This window comes from Penicillium cosmopolitanum (genome assembly GCF_028827165.1).
Source record: "Penicillium cosmopolitanum strain IBT 29677 chromosome Unknown utg000009l:1.0-9042332.0:1.0-9050551.0, whole genome shotgun sequence".
Taxonomy (NCBI): Eukaryota; Fungi; Ascomycota; class Eurotiomycetes; order Eurotiales; family Aspergillaceae; genus Penicillium; species Penicillium cosmopolitanum.
The window spans coordinates 4,709,007-4,736,241 of NW_026622679.1; the positions used below are offsets into that span (position 1 = coordinate 4,709,007).

Below are 27,235 nucleotides of genomic sequence, written 5' to 3' on the forward strand. Positions count from 1 at the left end.
GGTCCACCACCTGAATAATATTGGCAGCGATAGCTCAAGCCTCAAGCCTAGACACGATACAAAGTTCAGAAGCAGTATGCTTTAGTATTAATATAAGTCCGGAATGTAATAAAGGCTGAAAAGGACTCAGGGTGAAAATCGGACTAGTGTGACTTAGCGCAAGAGGCGCAAGAGGCGCAAGAGGAGGGCAGAGTATAATGTATATTATATTTTGTGTCATCCTATAGTCATTGCATAGTTAGAACTTACTTATCTGTCACCGGTGGACGGCTATGATACATTATCTTCTCCTCTACCCGTCCTTCAGACTGTAGACCACCTTACAATTTGTGGCCATAACCAATCCAACCAAGTTCAGCCATAGCCCTTCATGCAAGGTTTCTATCATATCTGTTTAAATTATTTTAGTTTTTCACAGATATAGTTATTGTAACCAATATGATATAGAATCTACCAATATTTAAGTATTTAAGTATTTATTTTTGTCTTATGTGTTAGAGTTGTTTATTTTTTAGGTATTTTAAAAATAGGATTCTAAGCTTCTAGGCTAGACCCGAGTAAAAAAATACATATAGGCAGTCTTTTTTATGCCCTCAATGTCGTCAAACTTGACAACTTTCTCGTCATTGAACATCACCCATGAAAGCTGGTCTTGGTCCGGAAGCACCTTACGAACAAGAGCCACATAATGCCTAAAGGAGATTAGCAAAGTCCGATGGAGGATACTGATTGAGAAAGGAAAGACTCACCCTGCATGTACGGATGTGCCCTTATGACACACAATAGACCGTAACTGGTAAGAAGCTGGCAAGCTGTCAAAGCCAGGTGTGTCTTGCTGGGCTGGAGCATTGTTAGTATTTGTGTCGAACTGGTCTTCCATTCCATCATCAGGATGGGTGAAGACCCAGTCTACAGCCCGATTGACATCGCCATCTGTTGCAGCCAAAGCTTTCCGGGCCCTGGCAGCGTCAATGCCCATTTCGCCTAACTGAGCCACTTTGCCTTCATCCTGGGATGAATCTCCCGATTTGCTAGTTAAGACCAGAGGCTCATCGATGTCGGGATCCTCCATGTGTGCAAATAACCAGTTCATGGCAGCCTCTGGGTCTGCATTCCCGGTTGCATGGAGGGCCTTTTCACACCTTGGTTGAGGGAAACCCATGCTCAAAAGCTGATCCATGGCTGCAGGATTGGCAGTGAAAGTAGCTGTCTCCGCAACCTCCTCCGGCAATAGCTCCTCAGATTCATCGTGTTCTTTGCTGAGATAGGGTCCAAAGTCCAGAGGTGCGTCATCCACGATCACAGGAATATCAAGCTTGGTGGGAACCCAGTTCACCAACTCGAACCGCCGAGCATTGACCGCTAGTTCGGACGGTAAAGTCTTGAAGGAAGACCGTTTGGAAAATCCAAGGCCACCCTCGCAAGCCGGGCAACTGAGCTCAACTATTTCATCCGCAGTGAAAATATCGAGACACTCGGTCAGTGTCACTGGCTCAAAGCGATCCGGACTGGATTCAAGACGACGCGCCGGTACTGCAACAGAGATATTGTCCTGTTCATCGACCTTGTACCGAACCTTTTTGCAGCTGAGACACTGGAGCCGTTGCTCCACATGAAATCGGAAATGTTGGACCGGGTTCACTTTACCCTCGGGCTGATTTGATAAGCTGATTGATTTGAACACATGAAGAAGGAACTCAAAGGCATCTTGTTGTCTCATGGTTGCAAACTCTTCATGGCCCTGCCCAATCAAGTATTTAAACATTGCCGGGGCCAGTCCCTTCTGATGCGAACTCTCTGGTGTATCCGAGGACGCAGCAATGCGTGGATCCGGTCGAGAATAACGGCCTGAAAGCAGGCCATCTGCCAACTTCCTCATTTGTGTCTCAAGGTCTTGCGCTGGAGCATCGGTCTGCGGAGGTTCGCTAGAAGGGTAGTAGTATCGCTCCTGGAACCCTTGAGTGGAGAAAATACACTGTAAGATACTTGACAAATAACAGCTGTTGCCAAGGTTGGATAGCCCAGTAAATCCAGGACCATAGACCGGTAATAGCTCGCGTCCGTCCTCGCTGGTCATGGAAAACTCCCACTGCATGTTGTGCTCGACTTGCATTTCCATCAAGCTTTTTTCAGTCTTCTCACGCCCGGCCAGATAGATTCCCCAGTGTGCAAGGTGATTGGCAAGTTCCGGGTCTGTCCGTTCTTCGTTGCATTTATAGCAATAGATATCGGCGGATCCTTCGGCTGTGATGGAGCCTAACTTCACAGCAACACCGTGCGATGCCGAATCCGCATGGGCGACAGCATGTGAATTTCCCTTACTCCCGCCGAACTGGCTACGTCCACAAGCGACATTTCCGCACTCCAGACAGAGCCATAGGTTTTCCTTTAAATCACACGCTGAGCATTGACTTGAATCTGCGATCTGAATGAGCCTCGTCATAATCCGATTCGATTGAATGAATGTCTCACCTTTGGATTCAGGGTTCTCGATCTCATGTTGAACCAAACACAAAGTATGCTCGCAAGGAATGAACTCTTGTTCCCATGCCTTGACTTCCTCTTTCTTGGAAAATGTCATGGCAGTCATAACACCTTCAACCGTCGCGGGAAGGTTACCGCGTGTTTTATCCACATTGTCTTCAGCGCATGAATAGCATGTCACAGATGTAACGATGTCGTAACGATCCGCCTCGGTTTCGGCGGCGATTGCGAGCTTCGAGATTTTCGGCGGGGGTTCGTCACGCTAGATACATCCGAGTCAGAACCAAAATGAATTTTCTTCTCGAGGTGGATATGCTCACCTGAATCTGCTTTGGCGTTCTTTTGATGTTCAAGGCCAAAGAGTGGCCGAAGCGCTGGAAATGAAGTCGGGCATGATCTCGGTCTCCAGCGCAGCCACCATTGAAGCAATGAAGGCAGACGTTAAGGCCGGAAGCATCGTCCTGAAAGAGGGTCGTGTTATTATATCGTGTAGAAGATTGAACGATCCCGTACGTACAATAGAATCAAAACACTGGGTGCAATCTTCTCGATAAACCGATTGGAAGGGCCCTGGAGGGCTAATATCTATTTCGATACACCGTCAGAAAATCATGGGAAGTCATAGTCTCCAACGATCTCACCAACCTGAAGCTTCCGAATGGATGCAGGCCATCTTTAAGAAACGGTGCGGGGTTGATGGCGGAGCCCCGGAGAGTTCAAAGGTCGGTGGAACAAGGCGGAAGAGGAAAAGATTCGCCGGATGGGAAGGGGTAAAAACGACTCAACACTTGAGCTGAAAGGTTGAGAAGGTGGAGAGAGCAAAGAAGATAACAACAAATGAAGGATGTGGTCAAGCAAAGCAAGGAAAGGCAAAGCAAGGCAGGAAGAGCTTCTCGGCGTGGGGCAGAATGGCTTACCTCATCATCCTTATGTACTGCCTGGAGGGGTCATCCACGTGATCGGAAGCACTCTACGCGTCGTATTGGCTGGATTTACGCGTCGCGGGTTTTGTCACCATCCACCATCCTCGTCGCCTCTTGAGCTTTGAGGTTTCTTCATTTCTCACGCTTCATTTTCGGTCCTATTTTCTCCTCTTCTGTCTTGTTTCATCAAATTTATTGAAGATGGCCTCCGATGCGGCATCCCAGGTAACCGTTGGGGCTCTGGGTATGTCATTTTTTGACCCTTGAAAGAACTCGACGGAGCTGGGAAGAAAACTTGTATAGAGCTAACATCCTTGGACATAGTTCGATCTTCGACGAGACTAAGCCTCAGATCCATGAACCCATTGTTCAATGCGTGCAAATTAAACCTCTGCCTCCTCAGCCCGGTCACCAAGAGCGTTATCGGGCCGTATTCAGTGACATTGCCAACTATGTCCAGACTATGCTTGCCAGCCGTATGCGAGATAAACCCACCCCTGTCGATCGCTCCCTAGATGCTAATAGTTGTCCCTAGAGGCCAACCATGTGGTTACAGACGGATCTCTGCCAAAAGGGATGTTTTGTCAAACTGAAGTCATTCCAAGCCAACTCTGTCAAGGGTAAAAAGTGAGTGGGTAATGATTCGCTACCACGGTGCTATACTAATGAGTGGTAGGATCTTGATCATTCTGGATCTGGAGGTTATGAAGGAACTGGGCGAGGCGGAGAAGATTGGCGAGCCGAAGCCTTTGGAAATCAAAGCCGACGACGACGAAAAGCCCCAACCCACAGCAATTTCGAGCAACGGATTCTATGGCTCAAAGCCTCCGGCCGCACCGGCACAGCAACAAAACCGCGCACAACCGACGAGAGGACCCTCAGCTGGTACCCATGCATCCATTCACCCGATCGAGGCCATCTCTCCCTACAATAACAAATGGACGATCAAGGCCCGCTGTACGAACAAGTCACCCATCAAAACCTGGCACAACAAGAATGGCGAAGGAAAGCTATTCAGTGTGAATTTGCTGGATGATAGCGGCGAGATCCGCGCGACTGGATTTAATGACCAGTGTGATCTGCTTTACGACCTTTTCCAAGAAGGTGGTGTGTACTACATCTCTAGCCCCTGTCGGGTGCAAATGGCCAAGAAACAGTTCACCAACTTGAACAACGATTACGAGCTTACATTCGAGCGGGATACTGTGGTCGAGAAAGTAAGTAGATCTCATAACCTCTGCGGGACCTCCTCGGAATCATTTACTTATGCTGGTTGATAGGCGGAGGATCAACATGATGTGCCCCAGATTCGTTTCAATTTCACCACTGTCGGGGACTTGCAAACTGTGGAGAAAGATACAACCACCGATGTGATTGGAATCCTGAAAGAAGTTGGAGAAACATCGCAGATCGTTTCAAAGGGAACGGGCAAACCGTACGATAAACGAGAGCTCGGCCTCGTCGACAATACCGGGTTCTCGGTCCGATTGACCATTTGGGGTGCAACTGCTGTCAATTTCAACGTGGCTCCCGAGTCTGTTGTTGCCTTCAAGGGAGTCAAGGTTTCCGACTTTGGCGGTCGCAGTCTCAGCTTGCTGAGCTCTGGCTCAATGACGGTCGATCCTGACATCGGAGAGGCTCATAAACTAAAGGGATGGTATGATGCTCAAGGTCGGACTGAGAATTTTACTTCGCATGCGTCTCTCTCTGGTGCTACCGGCTCAAGCATGAAGTCTGATAAATTCAAGACGGTTGCCCAAGTCACTGAAGAGCAACTGGGCATGTCTGATCAGGTGGATTACTTCTCCTTGAAAGCGACTGTTGTTTTTATCAAGCAAGATGCTACCTGGTGCTATCCCGCCTGTCTCTCTGAACGCTGCAACAAGAAGGTCACTGAGCTGGATCCTGGCCAGTGGCGTTGTGAGATGTGTGACAAATCACACCCCAAGCCCGAGTATCGTTACATCATGCCACTTAGCGTGAGCGATCACACCGGCCAGCTTTGGCTCAGTTGCTTCGATGACACTGGACGACTGATCATGGGAATGTCGGCGGATGATTTGATGCAGCTTCACGAGGATGACCCTGTCGCATTCGGGGAAGTGTTCCAAGAAGCCAATTGCCGCACCTGGAATTTCCGTTGCCGTGCAAAGATTGACACTTATGGTGAACAACAGCGGTAAGTTTTTATAATACCTAGTGATATGTATCTTGACCAGGAAACCCAAAAGCTAACATTACTCAGAGTTCGGTACCAAGTATCATCTGCCTCGGCCATCAACTATTCCGAGGAAGCCTCCCGTCTCGCCGATATTATCAGCGCCTACAATATCAACTAGACAAAATGTGTCACACAGAGAAGCAAGTCTGTCAAGAATATTGACTGATTGGGGTGTTACTAGCACCTTTTCCATTCTTCTTCCTACGCGGGTTACCCGATTGCAAAATTATTGTCATGTCTTTTAGTGTAATAGTGCCAATCCTGAGCATCTGGTTCCAGATCAATTGACTACCTAGTTTCTTACAAATTATTATGATCTTATGCTTTACATACAAGGTACCTTTCATCCGGGGCAATAAACAATCCATTCCCCACATCGGCGGATCGACCCCAATCTCCGGCGGTGACATCGGAAACACCCGGCAATATTTTGAAAAATTCCCAAATTTTCCCTAAGCAGGCGGCTTCGCAAATCACTCCCCATTCATTTTTCATAATTGTCGCCCCCCCAGACAATTTATTCGCCATGGGAAAACGAAGCCACGACTCGGCGGAGCTCAAGCCCAAGAAGAAGTCCAAGTCTGACAAGCCTCTCAAGGAGAAGAAGAGCAAGAGCGACAAGATCGAAAAGACCGAGAAAGTTGTTGCGGAACAGGAAAATGGCACCTCGTCCAGCGACTCGTCCACCTACACCCAGGCATCTGCTCTCACAGCTCTCCCCCAGTCTCAAATCGATACTTTCATGAGCGAGCATGTGATCAAGTTCACCGATCCCTCTGCAGACGCACCAGCCTACCGTCCATTGACCTCTTTTGACTATCTGCCTCCCTGCGACAACAGCAATCTGTACGCCCCATTGAAGTCATTCCCAGCACCCACACCAATCCAGGCATGCACCTGGCCGCTACTTTTCGCCGGTCGCGATGTCATCGGTATCGCCGAGACAGGTTCTGGAAAGACCCTGGCCTTCGGTCTGCCGTGCCTTCGCAAACTGACCCAGTCCAAGAAGAGCAATAAGCCTTACCACCCAAGCGCTGTCATCATTTCCCCCACCCGTGAGCTCGCCATGCAGATCTACGATCAGCTCATTAAATACACCGAAGTGACCGATGTCGGCGTGGTATGTATCTTCGGCGGTGTCAGTAAAGATGAGCAGCGCACTGCCCTCAAGACAGCCGCCATTGTCGTCGCTACCCCCGGTCGTCTGAAGGACTTACAACAAGACGGCTCCGTCGACCTTTCCAAGGTCAAGTACCTCGTCCTCGATGAAGCCGATCGCATGCTGGACAAAGGATTCGAGCAAGATATCAAGGATATCGTCGCACCCATGCCAGTCTCTCGCAGACAGACGGTCATGTTCACCGCAACATGGCCCCGCTCCGTCCGCGACCTCGCAAACACATTCATGAGCTCTCCGGTAACCGTCACCATCGGTGGAGACCCCTCCGCAGACCCCCGCGCCAATCTCAGAATTAAGCAAGACGTCGAGGTCATGGATGGCCGGGACAAGGAGAACCGACTCATCCAGCTCCTGACAAAGTCCCAGAAGGGCAAGAACCCGGAGAAGGTCCTTGTATTCTGCCTGTACAAGAAGGAAGCCATGCGTGTGGAGAGACTTATTAGTCAGAGAGGTTTCAAGGTTGCCGGTATCCACGGCGATCTGAACCAGTCAGATCGTTTCCGTAACCTTGATGCTTTCAAGAGTGGAGCTGCGACTGTCCTTGTCGCAACTGATGTCGCAGCCCGTGGTCTCGATATCCCTGCTGTGATGTTGGTGATCAATGTCACTTTCCCTCTGACTGTTGAGGACTACGTTCACCGCATTGGCCGAACTGGACGTGCTGGTAAAGAAGGCCATGCTATTACCATGTTTACCGAGCAAGACAAGGGTCTATCTGGCGGGTAAGTCAAGTCTTTCCTCTCATTCCTTTTTTAGCCTTTTGCAGTTACTACTGGTTCCGAATAATTCATACTGACAATATCATTACAGATTGGTCAACGTCCTCAAGGCCGCAAAGCAAAATGTGCCCGAGGACCTTCTGAAGTTCGGCACCACCGTGAAGAAGAAGCAGCACGACGCCTACGGCGCGTTCTTCAAGGACGTCGACTCGGACAAGAAGGCAACCAAAATTACTTTCGACGATTAAAGGAGTTAAAATTTGAAATTGAAATTGAAAATACCCAATCTATGACTTTGACCTATTCGAGTTTTTTGGGTCCCTTAGCGCGGGAGGATGCGATTTGACGAATTTCCGCCAATTGTTGCATGATATATTTTCTTTCCACATAGAGCCTAATGACAAAGCTGCAAGTTAGATCGTGACACACAAAATGTATTTCTTCTTTTTGCTTCAAAAATTTTTTCTGGCACAAACTTGAACTCACATCAGAAGTGCGTAGACACCGCTAAACGCAATTGCCGGGATGATTTTCGCATGTAAACTCGGCACCACTTGACTCGCCACCGTAGCCAAAGCAGAAAGAATATAAGCAGCAGGCTTCATACTGATCTCAATTATACCCAGACTGCTCCCATTTTTGCGGAAGAAGCCTCGAATGAAACAATAGCTCCAAAGTGTTCGGACAGCCATGTTCACAATATTCGCAAGTACAAGCCCATAAGCACCTAGAGACCCGACCTCAAGAAAGAGATACGCAGCCAGGGCATAGCAAGCAGAAAAAGCACCCATCCAACCCGTCTGAGTGCGAATCTCGGATGGATTGGCAGCAGATGAAACAAACGCCTCAGTGATGCCGTTGAAAGCCAGGAAGGGAATATAGTAACAATACAACGATAGTAAGTCGGCCACTTTCGGCGAAGCCCATTGACGACCGCCAAGGATGGTGAGGACTGTCGGAACCATGATGGGACCAATTGGTAAGATGAGGGCTGAGAGAAGTTGGTAGGCTCTCAGAATGGTGACAAGTTGACCTTTCGCGGTGCGGAGTTGAACATCGGTTCGTTTGCTGTTAGGCCCGTCTTGACTCAGCAGTGCGGAAAATAAATTCCTACTGCTTTCTTCCAGTGGCTGGAAGATGATCCTCGCAATTAAGCCGCCGTAGTTGGATGCTAGGGAGTATATTCCTTGATCCTCTAAGCTGGACATTGCAGCTAGCATCATCGAGTCCCCTTGAGTGAGGAGGTGTTTGACCAATGATTGGAAAAAGAGAGTTGCCGCTAAAAAGGTTAAGCGGCGAGAGAATAGACCGGAGATGTATTCTGAATTGTTGCTGCGTTCAGATGGTTAGTATGCGAGTTCCCGATAAATAGGCAGGGATAATGTGATGTGATGTGATACCTAGATTCTACCCCAGAAAGAAGAAACGAGAACCGCCTTGTGAACGGAGTCCACAGCAACGACCAGTAGTATCCAAAAATGAGAGTTATCGAGTAGGCCAGATACCCAAGCGCAAAGGGCAAAGAGCCGACATCATGGCCTTGACGAGAGGCGTAGAAAAACGTAGAACAAGTCACAAGACTTTTCAAGAAAGCGGCTGGAAGTTCGACAGCAGCCCGTTTCTCATACCACATGCGTTGTTGAACAACCGCAAAGAATGGTTCAATGGTCAATTCCAACAGAGAAGCGAGACCCGTCACCGTCACACTTTGATTGAAAAAGGGGGTTGAGTGCGCTTGTTCGGGAGCGAAATGTTTGTAAAACCAGGTCAACCCGGTTGTAAAGATCACACCGAGAAATAGGCTCAGATAAGACACATTGACAACTGACTGAGAGGCAAGAGATTGCTTGTCATTATCTGTGTCTCGATTGTCTTTGTCTTTGTCTTTGTCGTTGGTGCTAGAAGATGGGCTGGATGCCAAGGGCTGTCTTTGAATGGCCATCCGGATGCTTTCTCTAGAGAAATAGAGAATGGTCACTTGGAAAAGTTCAAGTTGAGCGGCTATGCCCAGCACGATAGGTGACAATGTTCGCAATATCAGCTGGTTGGAGGCGAAGGTAAAGATTCTCGACGCCAATTGGATCATGATGAGAAAGGTGGTACCAGTGGCGGAGGACCGAAGCACATTTCGATTACCATCGCCGCTGGTTTTGTCAATTTCTTTTTCATTTTGATTGCCATGGCCGGCTGGTGTTTGACCGGCACGCCCCATTTTAAGAGGGGGAAATTGACGCGTGTCCAAAAGAGGAATTGTTGATGGCTAAGCCGAAGTACAACTTTGGATTTCCGGCCCTCTGACCGCTTACTACCACGCTTACGTAGTCTACTTAGTCGGACTCCATGGTCATTCTATTGAACTTGCAAGTTTACAAAATAAGTATAAAATGGTTGGAAAAAGTACACAGAACTTTTCTCTTTATTGATCTACGAGTGTACAATGGATACATGATGTCGCCGGCGACAGCGCACGAGTTCAATGTTTCTTGATCGTATGCTTGCGCCTGGATGGGGCTGCTCTCCTAAAGATCGAGATCGAGAATCCTTCGAGGCAACCCGAGTTTCAGTTTCAAAAATTGCCGGTCTAGCCTCGTTGGTTCAAATTGTGCAAGGCGGCAAAGGCAAAAGGTACCGCGCCTAGAATGGGGGAAGGTAGAACGGATAGCCACCGTTCTTGACCTTGAAAACGCTCAGGAGGAAACTGTACGTGATGAACAGAACAGCGCCCCAAATAAGCACGGCCAATTGCTGTCCCTTAATATCCTCCATACGTGGAACCTTGATTGCAAGAGCGATGGTTGCGAAGGAGAGAACGGCATCTGGGAGATGTTAGTTATAACTAGAACCGCAGTCTCAATGATAACATCACTTACAGATGGCTGCAATAATCTGAGTTTCCATGCCGAATTGGTTTTGGAATCCACCAGCAAAGTAGCTGATACCGCCTTGACCATCGCCTGCAACATATGGAACCTTCCGGATGTGATTGAACATCTGTCCACTGGTGAACAGGAGGATGGCAATCAGACTGACGGCAGCCCAGAGGTTTCGGTTCTGGATAATGGGCAGAATGTAGGGAGACAGAACAGTGAGCAAGGTGACGGCACCCATCACAATTGTCACTGCAGAGACGAGGCGCATATAATTGAAGGGTCGAACCAGAGGGGGCTTGGGGCCATCAGGCAAGTGACGACCGATCCAAGCGTACAGTGCCTCGGCGCCAATTGGACTGTGATTGGGGGCAAACAGATAAGTAGGTGGTTCTCAAAATGGACCGAGAGGAATTCGTTCTTACCTGGTGAAGTCATATCTCACCGGCTCGGCGTCCAACTTGGCGAACGGTCCAATGGTAGGAGGAGGAAACAGGAGAAGCACGGGTGCGGTTTGGAGCATAAGCTGTTGGAAGTCCAGATCTTTAGTTTCCATGCAAATTCATATCCAATGGCTTCAATTAGGCTAGTTTAGGGAAAGTTGAATACCTTTTGGAAAACAGCCTTGCCATTGTCGAAATCCAAAGTTCCAAAGACGACCTTCAAGTCATCAGGCTTGGAGCCTTTGTTCCAGCTTCGAGCCATAAGGTTCCATTCGGGATCGAACTCCCGGCACATCACACACCCATAGCGGGCATCCAGCGCCGTTAGAAGAACAACGGCATAATAATCCCGAGGAGCTGTTGTGAGTTCCGCAAATGAGGAACTCTCCAAATCGACAGGGCTGGAGCGAGAGAGAGCTTGGTACTTCTCAAATCTGTCCTGAGAAGGCGAAGATTGCGCGGCGAGAGCGCCGGAGAGGAGTGAGAAACACAAAAAGAGCGAAGTCCAGAACTTCATGATGGCATGACACGAAGCTGAGGAATTGATGTTGTAGACGACTCGGACCAGTTGCAGACCGGAGAAGCCCCAAAGCTTCGTTGCAAGGTGGCCCGTTACGTAATCCTCTCCCCGCCCAAAAAGTGGAGCCGCGTCGGACAGTCGGCGCGTTTCGAGCTTCCCTGCCGACATCAGATTGGATTGCCTGTGATTGCATATTGCATATTGCATATTATATACCAGCACCATGGCAGTCCCAGCAGAAGCCCAGATATCAGAGGTATGTCCTTGGTACGAGAATGAGGTACAAGTGTGCAGGTCTACAAGTGCCAGACTGACTCTACTCTTCTAGTGCGAAATGTCCATCCAAACAACGCGTTTGGAGAAGGAATATGAAATAGTGCGCGCCCATTCCACGAGCATCCTAGATGCCGAAAAGGATCGCGTGAGGCGCATGGAGTATTTACTTCTTCAATTCGAACGCGACGCTCTTCGATCGCAACTCGACCAAGCCAATGAACAATTACTTGGAGCTACGGAATCTGAGCGGGACGCGCGCACACAGCTGGAAGAGGCTTTTCAAGAGATTGACCGTCTAGATGCCCATGTGCAGTCTTCTTCTAGCGAGATGAATAGACTCAGGGTAGGCGTTGACTCCGCGCACTCTTTTGAGAGGGCGAATTATCTAATTGACAAAACAGGACGAGCTCTCAGCTATGAACGACACATCTACCAGCTACAGCAATCTCCTCGCGGATAAACTACGCTTATCTCGGGATCTCACCAATCTCCAAAATGAACTCGACCGTCTCCGAAATCAGGATTCGTCCTATCAAGCATTGATACCAGAGAAACAGGAGCTGGAACGACAGCTGAATTCGTTGGAGGTGCAGCTTGAGAACGAGAAGAATTCACATGATCGCACGCGAGGCAAGAGTTCACAACAGGCTGCAGAAATTGGCAGACTCTCTGTTCGAATCGAAGAACTAGAGAGTATCCTCGCTAGAGAACTGCGAGCAAAACAACAATCCGAGCACGACAACCGACAGCAGAATACAGGATGGGAAAGCCAACGATCAGCCCTCGAGACGAGAATCGAGACTCTCAAGAAACAACTACGGACCGCGAAGGATAAACTCCAAGAGGCCCAGAATGAATTACAGCACCGGCGTAACAATGTGAGAATCGAAAACGAAACATCCGAACCACGATCCCGAACTGTGCCTCTTCAGCGCCCCGGTCCTGGAGGGGCCGATTATCAGGGTGGTGTGACAATTTCAACGCCGGGAGCTGTCAGGGTTCAAGACAAGCTCAAACGACAATCGGCTTTACCAGGGGACAAATCCGCGTTCTCCATAACGCCGTACCTGAATCGTACTAAAAATTCCGGAGGCTCTCCATCGAGCTCGGATGTGGAAGAGGAGCAACCGAAAAGGGCAAAGGCACAGGCACAGGCAAAGGCAAAGGATGCAACCAAGACGGTCTCTCGCAAACCCAGTATCGCTGAAGAACCAGCCGCCGAGCGCGCATCACTTGAGGACCGTGGTCCTTCAACACGTGTTCCCTCAAAAACTACGAAGGGAAAGTCAAAGGCACAGGAAGGGAAACCTGCCAGCCGCCCCGCTCCTAAACCTATTTTAGAAGAAGACAGCGATGAACTAGAGTCTTCACTGGACCAAGGACAAGCTAAAGCCAAGCGGCGAAAGCTTGGAGCTCAGCGAGAACGGTCATTGTTCGAGGACGATGAGGACGAGGGGGGACTTGACATGAGAAAACCCGGGCGCAAGTTAGGTCTTGGGGGTGGGAGAAGTTCAACACTTGCAACTTCCACGCAGTTGTCGGGCGCCAGTGGAATTCCTCGAAATCTTGGCTTCGCTGCACCTATGGGATTTTCTCCTCTCAAGAAAGACCGGAAGCGGTTTTAGTTTTGGAAAAGAATAAATGAAACAATTTCTATCCAGAGAGCAAGTATACTTGTAACGAACTGGTGTTGTTACAGTGGCGTTGCAAAAGTTTGAAACCCCATGTTGCCTACCATTATCGACCGGCTTCTAATGGCAGACGAGTAGCTACTAAGATGGAATGGATTAGCCAATCTACTCCATCTTAGGTAGCTACTTAGAAACAGTCCTCAAATTTGATATGCATTGAGCCGGAGACTTGATGCTGATTTGATGTGGATACTCTGTTTCGTGTGATTCGCATTGTCTGGATAGTCATTTGGTTGGCCTTTCCTGTCATAATGCTCTAATTCAAGTTCAAAGCACCTGAGACATTCTGGTTTACCTTGGAATTGGTATCTTCAAGGTGTTGTAGCAGGAAGACCTTTCTCTCAAAATATATTTGATCCATCATCCGTGTTGGTCAATATATGATTCCTTCAGTGGCTGAAATTAATGAAAGCCCTTGAGGCTTGAAGGAGCAGTGCTGAAACTGTATATTCTATGTGGTCAAGCATGACAAAATTCCTTTCGTGACGTTATACCATCATGTGACTCATGGCCTCTTTATATAGATCGGCTAGGCTCTTCTCGGGCAGTGCTCTTCTAGACCCTAGCAGGAAGTGTTTCTATATCATATATATATATTGGTATAGTCTTACAGTAAATATTGTAGTCACTTTATATAGGCTAGGAATGGACGTCTCAATAGACAATCGATCAAAACTAATGAAATGTATTTCTTTATCTGTGAAAAAGCGAATTTTTTGAAAGTTAAAATGCAAAGGAGATATGCAGTCCTGAAAGCCACCTAGGTAGAGGATTTCCTATACAAAGTCTTGGCTTTCCCTTTCCGTTTTGGTGCTCAGTGAGCCTGATCTGAGTGCTCTGATTTGCTCTCTGAGCATTGCTTATATGAGAGTCAGCGGTCTGTTCAGGTACCCTAATAAAACGCAACACACTACTCCTTACAAAAGTCCCTTCCCATTTTTAGAATGCTCAAATGTTCTATCAAAAAAGGTATTGAAAGATGGGAATGCTCGTAGGCTGTCTGCGTTGGCAGACGAGTCGATCGCGAAGAGACAACACCACCACACTCGCGGAGTGCAGGAAGACGATAGGCAAAGTATGACGCTATAGAGGATTGACAGAACGAATAACAGAACCTTTTATAAGTAGTATACCGATACCGCTACCTCGGTAACCTTAGTAGGATATTTTTATTGTAATTGTTACTAAGTTGTCAGGCTAGAGACCTGTTACTAGGCAAGGATATCGGATAGTAGAGATCAGATTAGACAGTTGATACATAGACTGATTCTTGAAGAGATCAAGAATCCTGAATGATTGTGGGATCTTAAATACACTAGGGTTCGGGTGGACCTCGATATGCAGGGGGCTCGATGGGGATTCGGCTTCGGATCGGCGTCGAATATCTGAGGTGTGGTATACTCCGAATCCCGTGACAACTGCTTTATAAGATTCCTGAATAATCATCAAGCCCAATGATTTATTTACTTTAGGATCAATTTTCTGAGAGGATTAAAACAAAAAATACCTTAAGGTAGGAAGTACTAGCACAGTATATAAATCAATATTTGCTCTCGTAAAAATAGATAGATTCATTTACTGTTATCCATACCATAGAGTATCCTCATAATATTATTGAAGCATCTGCCTAGTACTTCAATTATTTCAAAATTATATAAAGATTAATGTTTTCTGAATACAAAATTAATCCAAATGTTATTCTAAAGCTTTCTACCTTACATATAAATAGTCCCTAGTATTACCTTCATTATAGAGGCTTGAAGTCACACACTCTCACAATATATACTTTCATTTACGTTTTACTTATAGAAAATATTATTATAAGTAGCTTCTTTACTTTTATTATAATATTAAGGAAGATAAGAACTATAGAGTATAGTCTTAGACAAACTACAGCTGCTTGGGCTACTCAGCAACGTTTGCTAATAGAAAAGGCAAGAACTGTTTAGGTAAGTAACTATATAAATCAGAATCATCTAGAACGTTTTTGACGTTAGAAAGATTTAATTAATACTAGTACCAATAGAGAATCAGTAAAAGTTGATATATATAGCACGGAAGACAGAAAACAAGTTGCTTGGGTGATAGTAAACAAAAATAGCAGGGTAACTTTCCTCAACCCTTAAGGAGAAACCTCAAGCTGTATACTGGAAAATGGGCTTTAAATACCCAGTAGATATAATTTGGATAGCTTAGTTTCCTCTCAGCTATTTACGTCAATATTTACAGGAATTCAGTCGTCAGTATTAGCCCCAACTGGGAAATCTGCCTCTCTAATTCTCTCTACTGGTAAATCATCAGTCAAGACTCTTACTTTGATTTTAACAGACTATCAAACCTCGATTACAACTTTAACCAGAGAATTAATCAGTGAGACATTACTTGCAGATAATTCTCTAGCTTTTACGTCTAGACCAGCATATACGTGCTCTTGTCCTGTAATTATCTAGTATAGATATGACTATTCTTGAAGCATGTCTATAATATTAAGAAGCGCCAGTCAATCCTAGTCAATTACTAACAGTAAAAGTCATTGGCTAGCAACAGTTGGTTTCGATATTGAAAGTTTTTTCTGTTAGCCTTTTTAATCGCAGATCACCTGTATATTCTGTAAATTTTGAATAAGTACTCCATATAGCCCTTTTAACCTCAGTCTTATTTTTGAAAGGAAAATGTAGGGAGCCAATAAGGGTGCTTCATTCGCTTGTCTACGACGTACTGTACACCTTCCTATCACTAAAAACCTCCGAGATTAAGAGCTTATCAGACCCAACTTCATCCCCTATTAATTAATTCACCATGTGCAAAAGTCACAGGTAGCATAGGCCTATTATATTTTGGCGGTCGCACGTCGCAACATTAGGTTTATATCTCTCAGAAAGCAATAGGGATCTTTAAAGTCACTGAAGTAGAACGGATAGTATGATTATTATGACTCCATAGAAGAGGCCATGGACAGCCATGCTACGCTACCCTTTCCCACTGGGCCTCCCTATACTCCGAGTTGTTATTATGTATCATCGGTAAGGCAAAATTGAGTTCAGAGCGCTCGATTGGATAGTCAATGGTAACTGAAGTGACCACTCAGGCTTTCTCCTGGTTATTGGTGTGTCCTTATGTTGAACTGTAGAGTATCAAAATGGCGGGGTGGAGTGTCACTTGAGCTAAGTAATTTCATGCTCAAGGAAGAAGAAATAAGTGAAGGCGAAAAGCTAAATACAAACTTTGGTAATAAGTGTCTTTATACCCAGCTCTCCTGTTTATCGGGACACTGGGACGGGTGTATTTGGCATCCAATATCGAAAATCCTCCTAATAACCTCCAAGCTTGAACAAGCCCAAACTGTACATGATAGGTAGACTCCAATGAGACCATCCCCTCCACGATTTCAAGAAGCGCGAGCCAAAGTTCAACTTATCAGTATCATTTCTGGTTCTGCTGAGGCCTTGGCGCGTCCGGCATGCAGGATGGTCTTCTCCGGTCATTAATATACAACATCCAGGCTCTGCAATGATCTTCGCTGTATTTGATGAGTTCACTGATGTGTCCTGTAGCTCCGTGAATTGTAAACAGGAATCGTCCTACTGATAGGTCAAAAGCGCGTTCATGAGCCGTGGCTTTGGCAATCTTGAGTTTCTTACCTCTCCTTCGAATTGGTAACACAGATCAGTAACTGCTTATACATGAACCAAGCTCCGCGGAATAGGAGTCTTGCCCTGTCTCTTATCTCCTCGTATTAACTGACCCGATCCCTGTTCCTGGGCCGTTTTTGAGGGATGAAAATTTCATCTTCGTAGCACCCCTTCGTTCCTTTCTTCTTGGGACCTCTAATTGCGACATTGCGATTTCTCAAATGCGACAAGGAGGGTTGAACATTCAACCCGCTAGATCGAACAGATCGCTTTCCTATCCCGGCTCTATCATCTGGAACCTGATCGACTTCGTTGTACATTTGAGTGGGTACAAATTGAGGCCACAGACGGTTTCTTTTTGAGCATGGTCCGGGGAAATTCGGGAACTGAGAAGAAGAATATGATGGCTCAGAATGATCCTCCCTGAAGTGAGACCACTTCCAAAACATATCTTGATTAGGATCGACATTTGATGATTTTGGGTATTGTTCTATTAGCTCCTGTTGATGGAAACCCCTATGACTGCGGTGAAAAGGTCGCTCTTGGTCAAGGCGGGCATTTTTTGAAGTCATCGTGAAAGAAGTCCCTTGTCGTACGATTATATTTGGTGCCTGATAGCCCCCCCTCATAAATTAATGTCGTTTCGTTAGGATTTTCGATTTCTTGAAATTCTAGGTTGCCACAGGCTGGATGTTCAAAACAATCAAATGGGAACTCTGGCTGTTCATTGTAGCGTCTTGGATAGGAGTTGATCAAATTCAGCCTCGAGTTGGGTATTTCATTTGCTGGATTTGCTAAACGTGGATTGAGACAATCTGCACGTGGATCTGGATTTGTTGGAAACTTTGGCGGCTCATAAGGTCTCGGATAAGGGTCTAAATTCGGCCTTGAGTTGGGTTTCCCATTTGCTGCATCTGCTGGAAGTCGATTGAAATAGGCTGCACGTTGATAAGGATTTGTTAGAAAGTCTGGCGGTTCATAACATCTCTGATAAAAGCGGTCCAAATTCAGCCTTGAGTTTGGCGGTTGCATCCATGCGTGCTTAAGTGCCGTTTCAGTTGTTAAACGACCACCAGGCTCAGGACACATCAAGGATCGCACAAACTCGATGCCAATCTCGGTAACACCCGCATCGCTGAGAGCTAAGCTTGGGAACATCTCCGGTTGTCGCGCGTATAAAGACAGTTGACCAATGGGTTTGAAGGCAGGCCTTTTGGTGAGTATTTGGAAGATAACTTCCCCCAATGACCAGATATCCGGTGAATAAAGGCTGCCCCGATCAATGAAACCGTATAGTTCAGGAGCGATGAAGCCAGTGGTGCCCCTTAGTGTTGTCGACGTTTCAGGAGATTCTTCCATTCTTTTGCTTATACCAAAATCCGCAATTTTGACCCACCATTCCTGCTGAGGTGGATGGGATTTGATGAGAATGTTCTAAATGAGATGTCAATATAATCTTTCCATGAGAAAGTGGCGAAACGCACTTTCGGTTTCAGATCACGGTGCATGAACTCGTTTTCATGCATCATATGGAGGCCTTCAAGTATTTGATATGAGATATCCTGTGCTTGGATCTCTGATAGCGGAGGTTTATCAAGGAGGTAGTCATGTAGATCGCCTAGCTTGAGATATTCCATCGTAATGAAGAGGTTCTGGGGGGTGTTGTACCATCCGAAAGATTTGACGAAGCATCTTTCATACTTTATGTGTACATTAGTAACATACTGGAAAGGTATTATACGGTCACGTACCTTTGGATGAGAGAACTTAGCAATAGCCTCTAATTCGCGGTTGAAATCAATGCGGGCAAACCGGCCCCCTGTCTCGATCTGCTTCACAGCTCGCACTTGGATACCATGTCGTGAAACCTTCCCACATCTTTCTACCCAGACGGTTGAGTAGCCGCCGCCACCGACTTTCCCTTCTCTTTTCCAGTGCTCTGATATCGAGACAAGTCGGCGTCGAGCGGGTTCGGACTCGTGATAGGTGTGTACTGTCTCAACGCTGAAGTCGGGGGCAAATCGGGTCTCTAATTTCGAGTCGCGAACTAGATCAGGTAGGCGGACCATTTTCTCGTTCTAGCCGGCAGTCTGTTTGACACGACGAGCATCCAAGACTCGAGGGTTGAGGCTGAGTTCGTGAAGAAACCCGCTGCCAATAGCCGCCACGTGACATGATGTTCAGGGGAGAGGTCACATTGGGGGCCATATTGGAAGATCGCTGTTTATTGGTTGAGAAATACAATCAGTATGTCCATCGCAGTATAAGTTATGAACACGAATATCCAGACTGAGATATGGATTTGGAAGGAAGCAGATACCTGAAATGCAATTGTCCATACCAGCCGTCTTCAATTTCCTGTGTTGCCCTGTTGTGCTGGGGGAAACTATGGCAAGGTTTAGATCTGTCGGATCCGAGATCTGGGATCAATCGAAATTAACAAGTCAAAGCAACGGTCAGCTGGGAAGGATAGTATAACCAGTCAGGGCTCGAAGAAGCCCTGGTAAAGGGCCCAACACAAGCAAAAGAGCCTTACTCTTGCTATTAGTGGATATGAGGGATCCACTGATGGCATCTATAGCGTGACTAGATTTAACCTGAGGATATGGATATCGTATATCTACTGTGAAGGCGAGGAGTGCGAGGGAGGGGTAAGGGGGCTGTGTAATGTGACAAAGCGAAGTGTGAAAGGGGGGAAGACTGAGCTTCTAAGGCTCTGAGGAGAGAAGAGACTACTCTGTAGTTATGATGTACGGTATGGGCTCTTACTTATCTACTCTCTACTCCCCTAGTTAAAGTTGCCTTCTACTTCTACTCTCTGCTCTCTAACCTTAACTCTATTCTTTCTCTTCTCTTTACTTATCTTCCTATTTCCTAACCTCCCTCTTCTTTATACTTTTTATACTTATTCTGTCTCCTACCACCCTCCCCTACATTTTATACTATTAATACTATATCCCTCTTTCTTCTGCTATACGTCTATCTTAACTAGATAATCTCCTATTTAATATCTTCTACTAAATTACTATCTTACTAGACCATTATAACTCTATCCAGCTTAGTTATACTAATTATATTACTTTCAACTCTATACAAAGCGAGCTTATCGTAAAGAAAACTATTAAGGTAAGCCATGCTAAACTTAACTCTTTCCTCTCTTTACTTTTCCTTTATCTAAAGAGGGCTAAAAGAATATATAGATTATCAAAAGCTAACTTCAGTCAGTAGATTTTCCTACTATATAGCAAGGAAGGCTCTATAGCCCTATAGACCTAGGCTAGTTATTGCAAGGCTGTCTTCTATTACTTTAATATCAACAAGGCAATCGCTATAGCTACTCCTTACTTAGTATCTATTCTGGCCTATAGCTTAGAGTTTCTTTATCAACAGAGATTTCTTTACTATCAGGTCGGGCAAAAAATTCGTATGTTGGATGTCTTATCAGGTCGCTCAGCGTGAACATGTCCTTAATCTCTACGATATTCTTCATTATTTAGAATCCAGCCCGATGGATAGGGATACCACCAAACGGGTCAAACTTATCCACTATAATAATGGTATTTTAGTCTTGCGTATGATTAATGGAGATACTTTAGAAGATGGTGTAATAGTTACTAAGTTGTCAGGCTAGAGACCTGTGACTAGGCAAGGATATCGGATAGTAGAGATCAGATTGGACAGTTGATACATAGACTGATTCTTGAAGAGATCAAGAATCCTGAATGATTGTGGGATCTTAAATACACTAGGGTTTGGGTGGACCTCGATATGCTGGGGGCTCGATGGGGATTCGGCCTCAGATCGAAGTCGAATGCCTGAGGTGTTGTATCATCCGAATCCCGTGACAGCCATAAATAAAATAAGTAAAGAGAAACTATTCCTATAGCACTACATAACAAATACAAATCTTTTTTTTTTTAATTAGAATTTTCATTGTCATATCGCCCTTTCAATCTATTCTAGATTAGCCAAGCCAAGAATAGAAAAGACACCACAAGAAGCTAAAGCTCAGTAGGCCATCGAAAAAAAAATTCCGCTAAAACACTGTTATGGGGCTGAGTGCCAATTTTGGCATAGGCCGGGTATAGGCTGGGTGCTCAATAAAGGCCTCTGATCAGTCTCTAAGTAATCACAGAGGAATCACTGATCACTCAGAGATACTCAGAGCCTTACTAATTGACCACAGTGACTTGCTCTGAGCTGCTCAGTGAGTCTGATTCTGAGCGCCCTCATTAAAGCGGCGGTACCTAGAATAGGAAAGCCCCACATTGCATGGGAAATATGTTACGTATTAGTACCTAGGTACAACCACCCAGGTATAATAGACTAGTAGCAGGGCTTTCAGCTGCTGGTACATATGTAATATATTTAGTTCGTCGGGAAGGGATATGCACGCTTGCCCTTATCAAAAGACCCACTGGAGCTTGTTATCCATTTTGCCGGCAGAACCCCAACTTCCTTCTTCCACCCCCTAAATAATACTCGACGCGCAATATGTGCTCTCTCTTCTCCCTCCGACCAAATGGCCTCTCGAAAATTTCTCTCCTGGGCCAGATCCGATGGGCATCGTCTAAGCGCTGGCAAGCGCGTCAGCAGAAGGATCAATTCACGAGAGAGGCGGCCGTCCAAGGCCTGAAAAGCCGAGCGGCCTTTAAGCTGCTTCAGGTACTCTAGCCTAGCGCCCTTGATCTCCTCGTTGCTGCGCTTTAGCTTACGATATTCCATGGTCTAGATTGATGAGAAGTATCGGCTTTTCAAACGGGGGCAGACTGTGGTTGATCTGGTTCGATCTCTCAAAACTGCTGGATATGATATTCCGGGATAGCTTACAATTGACGTTTATTAGGGATATGCGCCAGGGTCTTGGTCGCAAGTATGTGATCACTACTTCAGATCCAACATGAACAGGATTATCGACTTTCTAGAAAGGAAAGTTTTCTGACATATGCAATCATTAGGTAGCTGTGAACCGCACCCAACCCGGCGGCCGAGTCCTCGGCGTCGACCTTATCCCAGCACAACCCCCGAAGGGTGTATCGACCATCCAGGGCAACTTCCTAGACCCCGAAATCCAATCATATATTCTCGAATTTTTGCGCAATCCCAATAGAGGCAGGCCGCGTCCGCCCGGCGCCATTGACGAGGCTGGACCCAGTGCCTTAGAAACCGAGACCGATACCGAGAGAGATGGAACCGCCACCAACCCCGAGAAACTGGCGAATAAAAGGACGGTAGATGTGGTCCTTAGTGATATGTCCGCTCCCTGGCAACAAACCACTGGTTTTTGGAAACGGAGTCTAAGTAATCCTTACAACAGGATGATGAATACAAGTGGAAACGCCTTTCGAGACCACGCTGGAAGCATGGTACTGTTACCCCGTCACTGCACTGCACACAATCTTGGACCTTAGGGATCTTCCTAAGACACCTCCAGGGCTTATTTCATGGCTAACAATCAAGTTGCATCGCCAGGATTTGTGCAATGCGGCTTTACATTTCAGCTCGATTGTTCTTCGAACCGGAGGACATTTTGTCTGCAAATTCTACCAAGGAATTGAAGATAAAGAGTTGGAAAGTAACCTCAAAGCAATATTCAACAAAGTCCACCGGCTAAAACCTGAATCGTCCCGAAGCGTAGGCCTTTCAACTTCTCCCCGTCCCATTGAGCCCCTGAAGAAACCACCAGCTAACGCCTTTCCAGGAATCAAAAGAGTCATTTTTTGTTGGCATAGATCGGAAAGCGTGATAATGAGCATAGCATAGCAATCCGCATATGATCTACAGCAACTTGACCGACGTCGTTGCTCGTATTGAGACCCTGCTAAAGAATTTCGAGCTCTTCATTCTCAGAGCCCTCATCCCAATCGACATCAGCAAGTGCTGCCTCCGCCTTCTCGTGAACCTAGCTTTGGCGTTAGTAAAGGGATCTTGGAGATACGGTCCACCTCTACCAAGGGAGGTAAAAGGACTACTGTACCTCTTTGAGTCCACTCAGTTCCTCCACATACCCAGGCTCATTAAGGGCCCTGCGAACAAAGTCCCACCCTTGATCTTCATACGCTTTCGTTACTCGATCCGAGCACGCACTACAGCAATTATAACTCTTTCCCGTCACGGCGATATTCTCAAACGTTGCGAGAAACCCTCGGATCTGGTGTGGTACAAGTCCTAGAGGGTGATCCCCTCGATCTTCGTCCTTTTTCAACGGGGCTGGTGCCGAGACTCCGTCTGGGTGCTGGAGAACCGAAACGAGCAACTCGACCAAGAGTGCGGAAGCTATGGCTGCAACACCTGGGCGGGTGACTGTGCATTGCTGGTCGAGCGTTTGATCCTTGACAGACTGTTTTGTGTGGTTAGCTTAGCGTTGCATCCAGAATTTTTGTAATCAAATCTTACGTTTGCTGGCGCCATAACATCGTTGCAAAAGTAGCATCCGAGTTCCGCGGAGCTTTCATCAGTTGCCGCCACACCGTGACGCATTACTACGAATGAATCAAATCCGAGTGCCGCATTCATCACAATTTTCCCGGCCGCTTTCCCCATTACTGTAGGAAGCCAGCGAGACTCGCGCGTATCCATGAGAAGGAAGATAGCATCGTGTTCATCTATGAGTGCTCGAAGGGTCTCGAAATCGGCACGAGTTGCATTTTCATCGATGATCGGATGACCTGCCATTGGCACCGAAAGTACGTGGCCGGCAGTTTCAACGCCAGGGTAAATCTCGGTGAGAGCTTCTGATGCTCGAGAAGCCTTTGGCGCACCGCCATCCAAGCAGTCTGTGAATTTGAAAAGTGGCTGCCGAACGGGATTGGAGAAAGAGACGTTGCCTTGATCCACGAATGTGATTTTTTTGACGCCCCAGCCCTAGAATTTCGTAGATCGTTAGAGAAAAGTTCGGTTTTGTAGATTTTCGTAGATCTTGGGGGGACCAGGCATAACATACTAATAGGTTCCGGGCAACGTAACTCCCAAGAGTCCCCGCACCCAGCAGTAGACACTTGGTATGCTTGATCTTTTCTAGATTTAGCGTGGGACTTATTCGCCATTTCATCAATTTGAGGTTAAGATCGACTGATTGGTCTGCTAGTCTGAAAGGAAATTAGCAAGGAATACTGCCTAAGAGTTACGTATATCAGGTGAAACAAACCTTGTAGGGTCCATATATTCCGCCAAGCTCACAGTCCTCCCGGATAACTTCCCAGCTGGGTTGCGCTCCCAGCCAGTAATCTTTGGCAGTTGGCTCTGCTGCAATTGCTCCTTGGTTGGCTCAGAACTGGATTGTAGTGAAAACACCATACTTCGACCTTCGTCACGCTTCGATTGGGTATCACGGTATCGGAGAATTTGCACCTGGTTGAGACCCCAGCGTTTTCTGACAAGGACCAGTAAGTTTCGCAGCATCCAGCCCGGAGCCTTTTCGTAATTTGAGGGATCTGCAAAGCAAACATAGCGGTTTTCAAGAGCAGCACCGTTGAAGAAACCATTCTCGTATTCCGATAACGAGGCTATCCGCCAGGTATTTTGGTCGGAGCTATTCGAATCCGGCTTTTGTTTGCGGGCTAAGAAAAAGCCCCGTTGTCGGTCATCGACGCTGTAACTCCATGTTTGCACCGCTTCAACGAGAGAGTTACTTTCGGTTGAAGATAGATTCTTCCCTTGGAGGGTGCTTAGATCCTCCTGGTTGGTGTCGGTGTCGGATTGCGAGCCGACTGGTCGCGCGGGAATCCATGGCGGATCGGAATGGAGAGCAGGGAAAGCAAACCAATAAGAGAACTTATACTTTTTCAGGTCTGCGAATGACAGGATAACAAAGGACGAAAGCAATGAAGGACAGGAATATATAGTACCATCATTGATGGCATCCCAGATCTATAGTAATATCATTAGTCGAAATCAATCAAGACAGTGAGACAGGCTCTCCCTACCGTCCTTCCAGCTTGGGTCAGCATATGTGACTTGTCCATATTGCGATAATCCTCGATGGTATTCACATTTTTGATCATACCTTCGGCGCGATAGTGACCGGCGGGTGCCCTATTGATCTAATCAGCGATGATGATCGCCAACCCGGGAATGTCTGGTCTCAGCCTACTCATAGCAAGCAAGGGAATTCCCATGAATCTGGATCCGACAAGAAGCATTATCGGGGTCTGTAGAGCGAATTTCATAGAGACCAAGGACAGGACGAGCCGAGTCGTCCAGCTTGTCATGGTTGATCTTATGAGAAGCAAGCGTCGTATAGAACGGCAAGTCAATATCGGAGGCAAATGGGGCGTACTGCATCTTGCAGGAAAATCGCCGAGTGGCCTTTATTGCTTGAGTTGATCTGGTACAACAGGATGTGGCTGTATGTATGTAGATAAGAGTGAGAGGGGTGAAGTGGGGAAGTTGATGTAATCGGCGGCTGCGCGAACCAGCAAAGTCCCGCGGGAGAGATCAGCCGCCGCCGACGCGTGATCGCCCTGCCCTGTGTCCACCCCACCAGATCTCGGGCTCTCTTCTTTTTCCCCTTCCAAGGTCCTAGTTTCATACTGACGCAAGAATGCTTATCGGCTTGTGTGGAGGTCAGCAGAACAGTCCTATCACTTCGCCACAATCATCACTTCGCCCGAACTAACAACCCTTCCCAAAAAGGCATCTGTGCCGGCAAGCATGCAATTGCCGAGTACCTTATTGAACATCAAGGCTTTCGCCTTTTAGAACTCGCCAGTCAGCCATCGAGTCGCACTATCACCGATGAACCCGATGATCATTTACGACTCCAAGCCTCCCAGGTCAGCAAAACCGGTGCCACGCCGCCCGAACACATTTTCCAAACACCGGAATCCCTTCTCGATTTCGTGACAAAACATTGGCAACAACGCTGGGTCACGACCGATATTGCGGATGGCGAAACCCTCGATCGCTTCATTCTGCGCCCATTCTTCCTACTTGTGAGCGTTGACGCACCTGTCAGCCTCCGCTGGAAGCGATTTTCGGACCGGTTCGTTGTCCCCGACCTCTATCTATACTTTGATCACCTCGGAGGAAGTTGAACTTACTCACAAGGAAACATACAGATGCTGGCGAAGGCAACTAGACCCACCAGATCTTGAGAAATTCGTTCTATGGAATGATCGTCACCTTTACGAGAAGGATATCGGGCGCGTCTACCTGACCGATCGAGCCCAAGCCCGCCTATTCAACTCCTCCTCATCACTCGAAGAGCTCCACCAATCTCTTCAAACGCTTGACCTTGGAGATGAGCAGCGACTCAGGCCCAACTGGGATCAATACTTTATGCAGCTTGCATCTCTTGCGGCCCAGAGAAGTAACTGCATGAAGCGGCGTGTGGGATGCGTGCTTGTTCGAGAACGCCGGGTTATTAGCACGGGGTATAACGGGACCCCGAGACATCTGACAAACTGCAATGAAGGCGGATGTAAGTTTGTTTTCTGGCAATGAACCATTACCTGCGACTAATGAATTAACCCCTAGGTCCTCGCTGTAATCGCGGCGATGGTGGAGGTGTCGGTCTTTCCACGTGTCTATGTCTGCATGCTGAGGAGAATGCGCTTCTGGAAGCGGGCAGAGAGCGTATTCGAGAAGGCGCGATCCTTTATTGTGACACGTAAGTTAATCTAATCTATATCACTTTGGGTGCGGGTGCTGTTGGATCAATCACTCATGAGTCATGGTCATAGGTGTCCGTGCTTAACATGCACCGTCAAGATTGCCCAAGTGGGAATCTCCGAAGTGGTCTACGCCCATGGTTACAACATGGATGAATCGGTACGCAATTGCAAGGATGAAGTGTTTCGTATTTGGGGTAATCGTTGTACTAATGTGGTTGAATTCAGAGCGCCGCCATACTCAAGTCTGCAGGCGTACGTCTACGACAATTTACTCCAGTAAGCACTTTGTCCCGCCAATCCATTCTATTGATGTGGATTTGACTCATCACTAATCAACAATCACAGCCGTCAAATGGACTGGTTTACCTTCAAGCATCAAGCGAATGAGCGATCATTTAGATACACAGCATCAGCACACTATTTCGGGAAAATAAAATAAAAGCGTATTGGAGAGGGAACTATTCTTTCCCTCTCCCCCCCAACATCTCCATATCTTCTATCTATAAACAAGTCTTTATAAAAACCAGATGTCAGCCAAATGAACTGATAACATCAATAAACTACTCCGTAGTTGGAGTAAATGTGGAGCTCTCGACCGCACCCCACCATCTTCTGCCATTCTGCCGGGCAGAAAAGAGTGTGAGTCAGCGGGTGAATTTTGGAGG

The 27,235-nt window shown here is 46.8% G+C and overlaps 10 protein-coding genes across 10 annotated transcripts; 5 read left to right on the plus strand and 5 right to left on the minus strand.

Annotated features, from left to right (window-relative positions):
* Positions 1-547: 547 nt before the first annotated feature.
* Positions 548-3,157, minus strand: N7509_009828 (ubiquitin-specific protease UBP14; the record flags this gene model as incomplete). Its single annotated transcript, XM_056634465.1, has 5 exons — positions 548-692; positions 750-2,746; positions 2,805-2,945; positions 3,002-3,069; positions 3,130-3,157. 5 exons carry the CDS (start codon positions 3,155-3,157, stop codon positions 548-550), a joined length of 2,379 nt encoding a protein of 792 aa, XP_056485085.1.
* A 794-nt stretch (positions 3,158-3,951) lies between these two features.
* Positions 3,952-5,746, plus strand: N7509_009829 (replication factor A subunit protein RFA1; the record flags this gene model as incomplete). Its single annotated transcript, XM_056634466.1, has 4 exons — positions 3,952-4,034; positions 4,084-4,624; positions 4,688-5,586; positions 5,653-5,746. The coding sequence occupies 4 exons, from the start codon at positions 3,952-3,954 to the stop codon at positions 5,744-5,746; spliced, it is 1,617 nt and encodes a 538-aa protein (XP_056485086.1).
* A 408-nt stretch (positions 5,747-6,154) lies between these two features.
* Positions 6,155-7,775, plus strand: dbp3 (RNA-dependent ATPase DBP3; the record flags this gene model as incomplete). Its single annotated transcript, XM_056634467.1, has 2 exons — positions 6,155-7,530; positions 7,619-7,775. 2 exons carry the CDS (start codon positions 6,155-6,157, stop codon positions 7,773-7,775), a joined length of 1,533 nt encoding a protein of 510 aa, XP_056485087.1.
* A 234-nt stretch (positions 7,776-8,009) lies between these two features.
* N7509_009831 (oligosaccharide translocation protein RFT1) lies at positions 8,010-9,739 on the minus strand (the record flags this gene model as incomplete). Its single annotated transcript, XM_056634468.1, has 2 exons — positions 8,010-8,859; positions 8,928-9,739. The coding sequence occupies 2 exons, from the start codon at positions 9,737-9,739 to the stop codon at positions 8,010-8,012; spliced, it is 1,662 nt and encodes a 553-aa protein (XP_056485088.1).
* Positions 9,740-10,161: 422 nt separating this feature from the next.
* Positions 10,162-11,525, minus strand: N7509_009832 (OST3/OST6 family protein; the record flags this gene model as incomplete). Its single annotated transcript, XM_056634469.1, has 4 exons — positions 10,162-10,343; positions 10,398-10,753; positions 10,820-10,920; positions 11,004-11,525. The coding sequence occupies 4 exons, from the start codon at positions 11,523-11,525 to the stop codon at positions 10,162-10,164; spliced, it is 1,161 nt and encodes a 386-aa protein (XP_056485089.1).
* Positions 11,526-11,580: 55 nt separating this feature from the next.
* N7509_009833 (uncharacterized protein) lies at positions 11,581-13,258 on the plus strand (the record flags this gene model as incomplete). The annotated part of the gene is made up of 3 exons (XM_056634470.1): positions 11,581-11,613; positions 11,686-11,976; positions 12,035-13,258. The coding sequence occupies 3 exons, from the start codon at positions 11,581-11,583 to the stop codon at positions 13,256-13,258; spliced, it is 1,548 nt and encodes a 515-aa protein (XP_056485090.1).
* A 4,544-nt stretch (positions 13,259-17,802) lies between these two features.
* Positions 17,803-19,025, minus strand: N7509_009834 (serine/threonine-protein kinase; the record flags this gene model as incomplete). Its single annotated transcript, XM_056634471.1, has 2 exons — positions 17,803-18,390; positions 18,441-19,025. Coding segments are annotated over 2 exons (1,173 nt in total), but the record flags the coding sequence as incomplete, so codon positions are not given.
* A 2,425-nt stretch (positions 19,026-21,450) lies between these two features.
* Positions 21,451-22,719, plus strand: N7509_009835 (uncharacterized protein; the record flags this gene model as incomplete). Its single annotated transcript, XM_056634472.1, has 5 exons — positions 21,451-21,621; positions 21,689-21,739; positions 21,803-21,829; positions 21,915-22,335; positions 22,391-22,719. 5 exons carry the CDS (start codon positions 21,451-21,453, stop codon positions 22,717-22,719), a joined length of 999 nt encoding a protein of 332 aa, XP_056485092.1.
* A 58-nt stretch (positions 22,720-22,777) lies between these two features.
* Positions 22,778-25,239, minus strand: N7509_009836 (putative autophagy ubiquitin-activating enzyme ApgG; the record flags this gene model as incomplete). Its single annotated transcript, XM_056634473.1, has 7 exons — positions 22,778-22,858; positions 22,934-23,296; positions 23,353-23,820; positions 23,900-24,044; positions 24,104-24,825; positions 24,882-24,990; positions 25,049-25,239. 7 exons carry the CDS (start codon positions 25,237-25,239, stop codon positions 22,778-22,780), a joined length of 2,079 nt encoding a protein of 692 aa, XP_056485093.1.
* A 259-nt stretch (positions 25,240-25,498) lies between these two features.
* Positions 25,499-26,957, plus strand: N7509_009837 (deoxycytidine monophosphate deaminase; the record flags this gene model as incomplete). Its single annotated transcript, XM_056634474.1, has 7 exons — positions 25,499-25,520; positions 25,591-25,939; positions 26,016-26,377; positions 26,434-26,566; positions 26,640-26,727; positions 26,796-26,822; positions 26,916-26,957. The coding sequence occupies 7 exons, from the start codon at positions 25,499-25,501 to the stop codon at positions 26,955-26,957; spliced, it is 1,023 nt and encodes a 340-aa protein (XP_056485094.1).
* Positions 26,958-27,235: the final 278 nt, after the last annotated feature.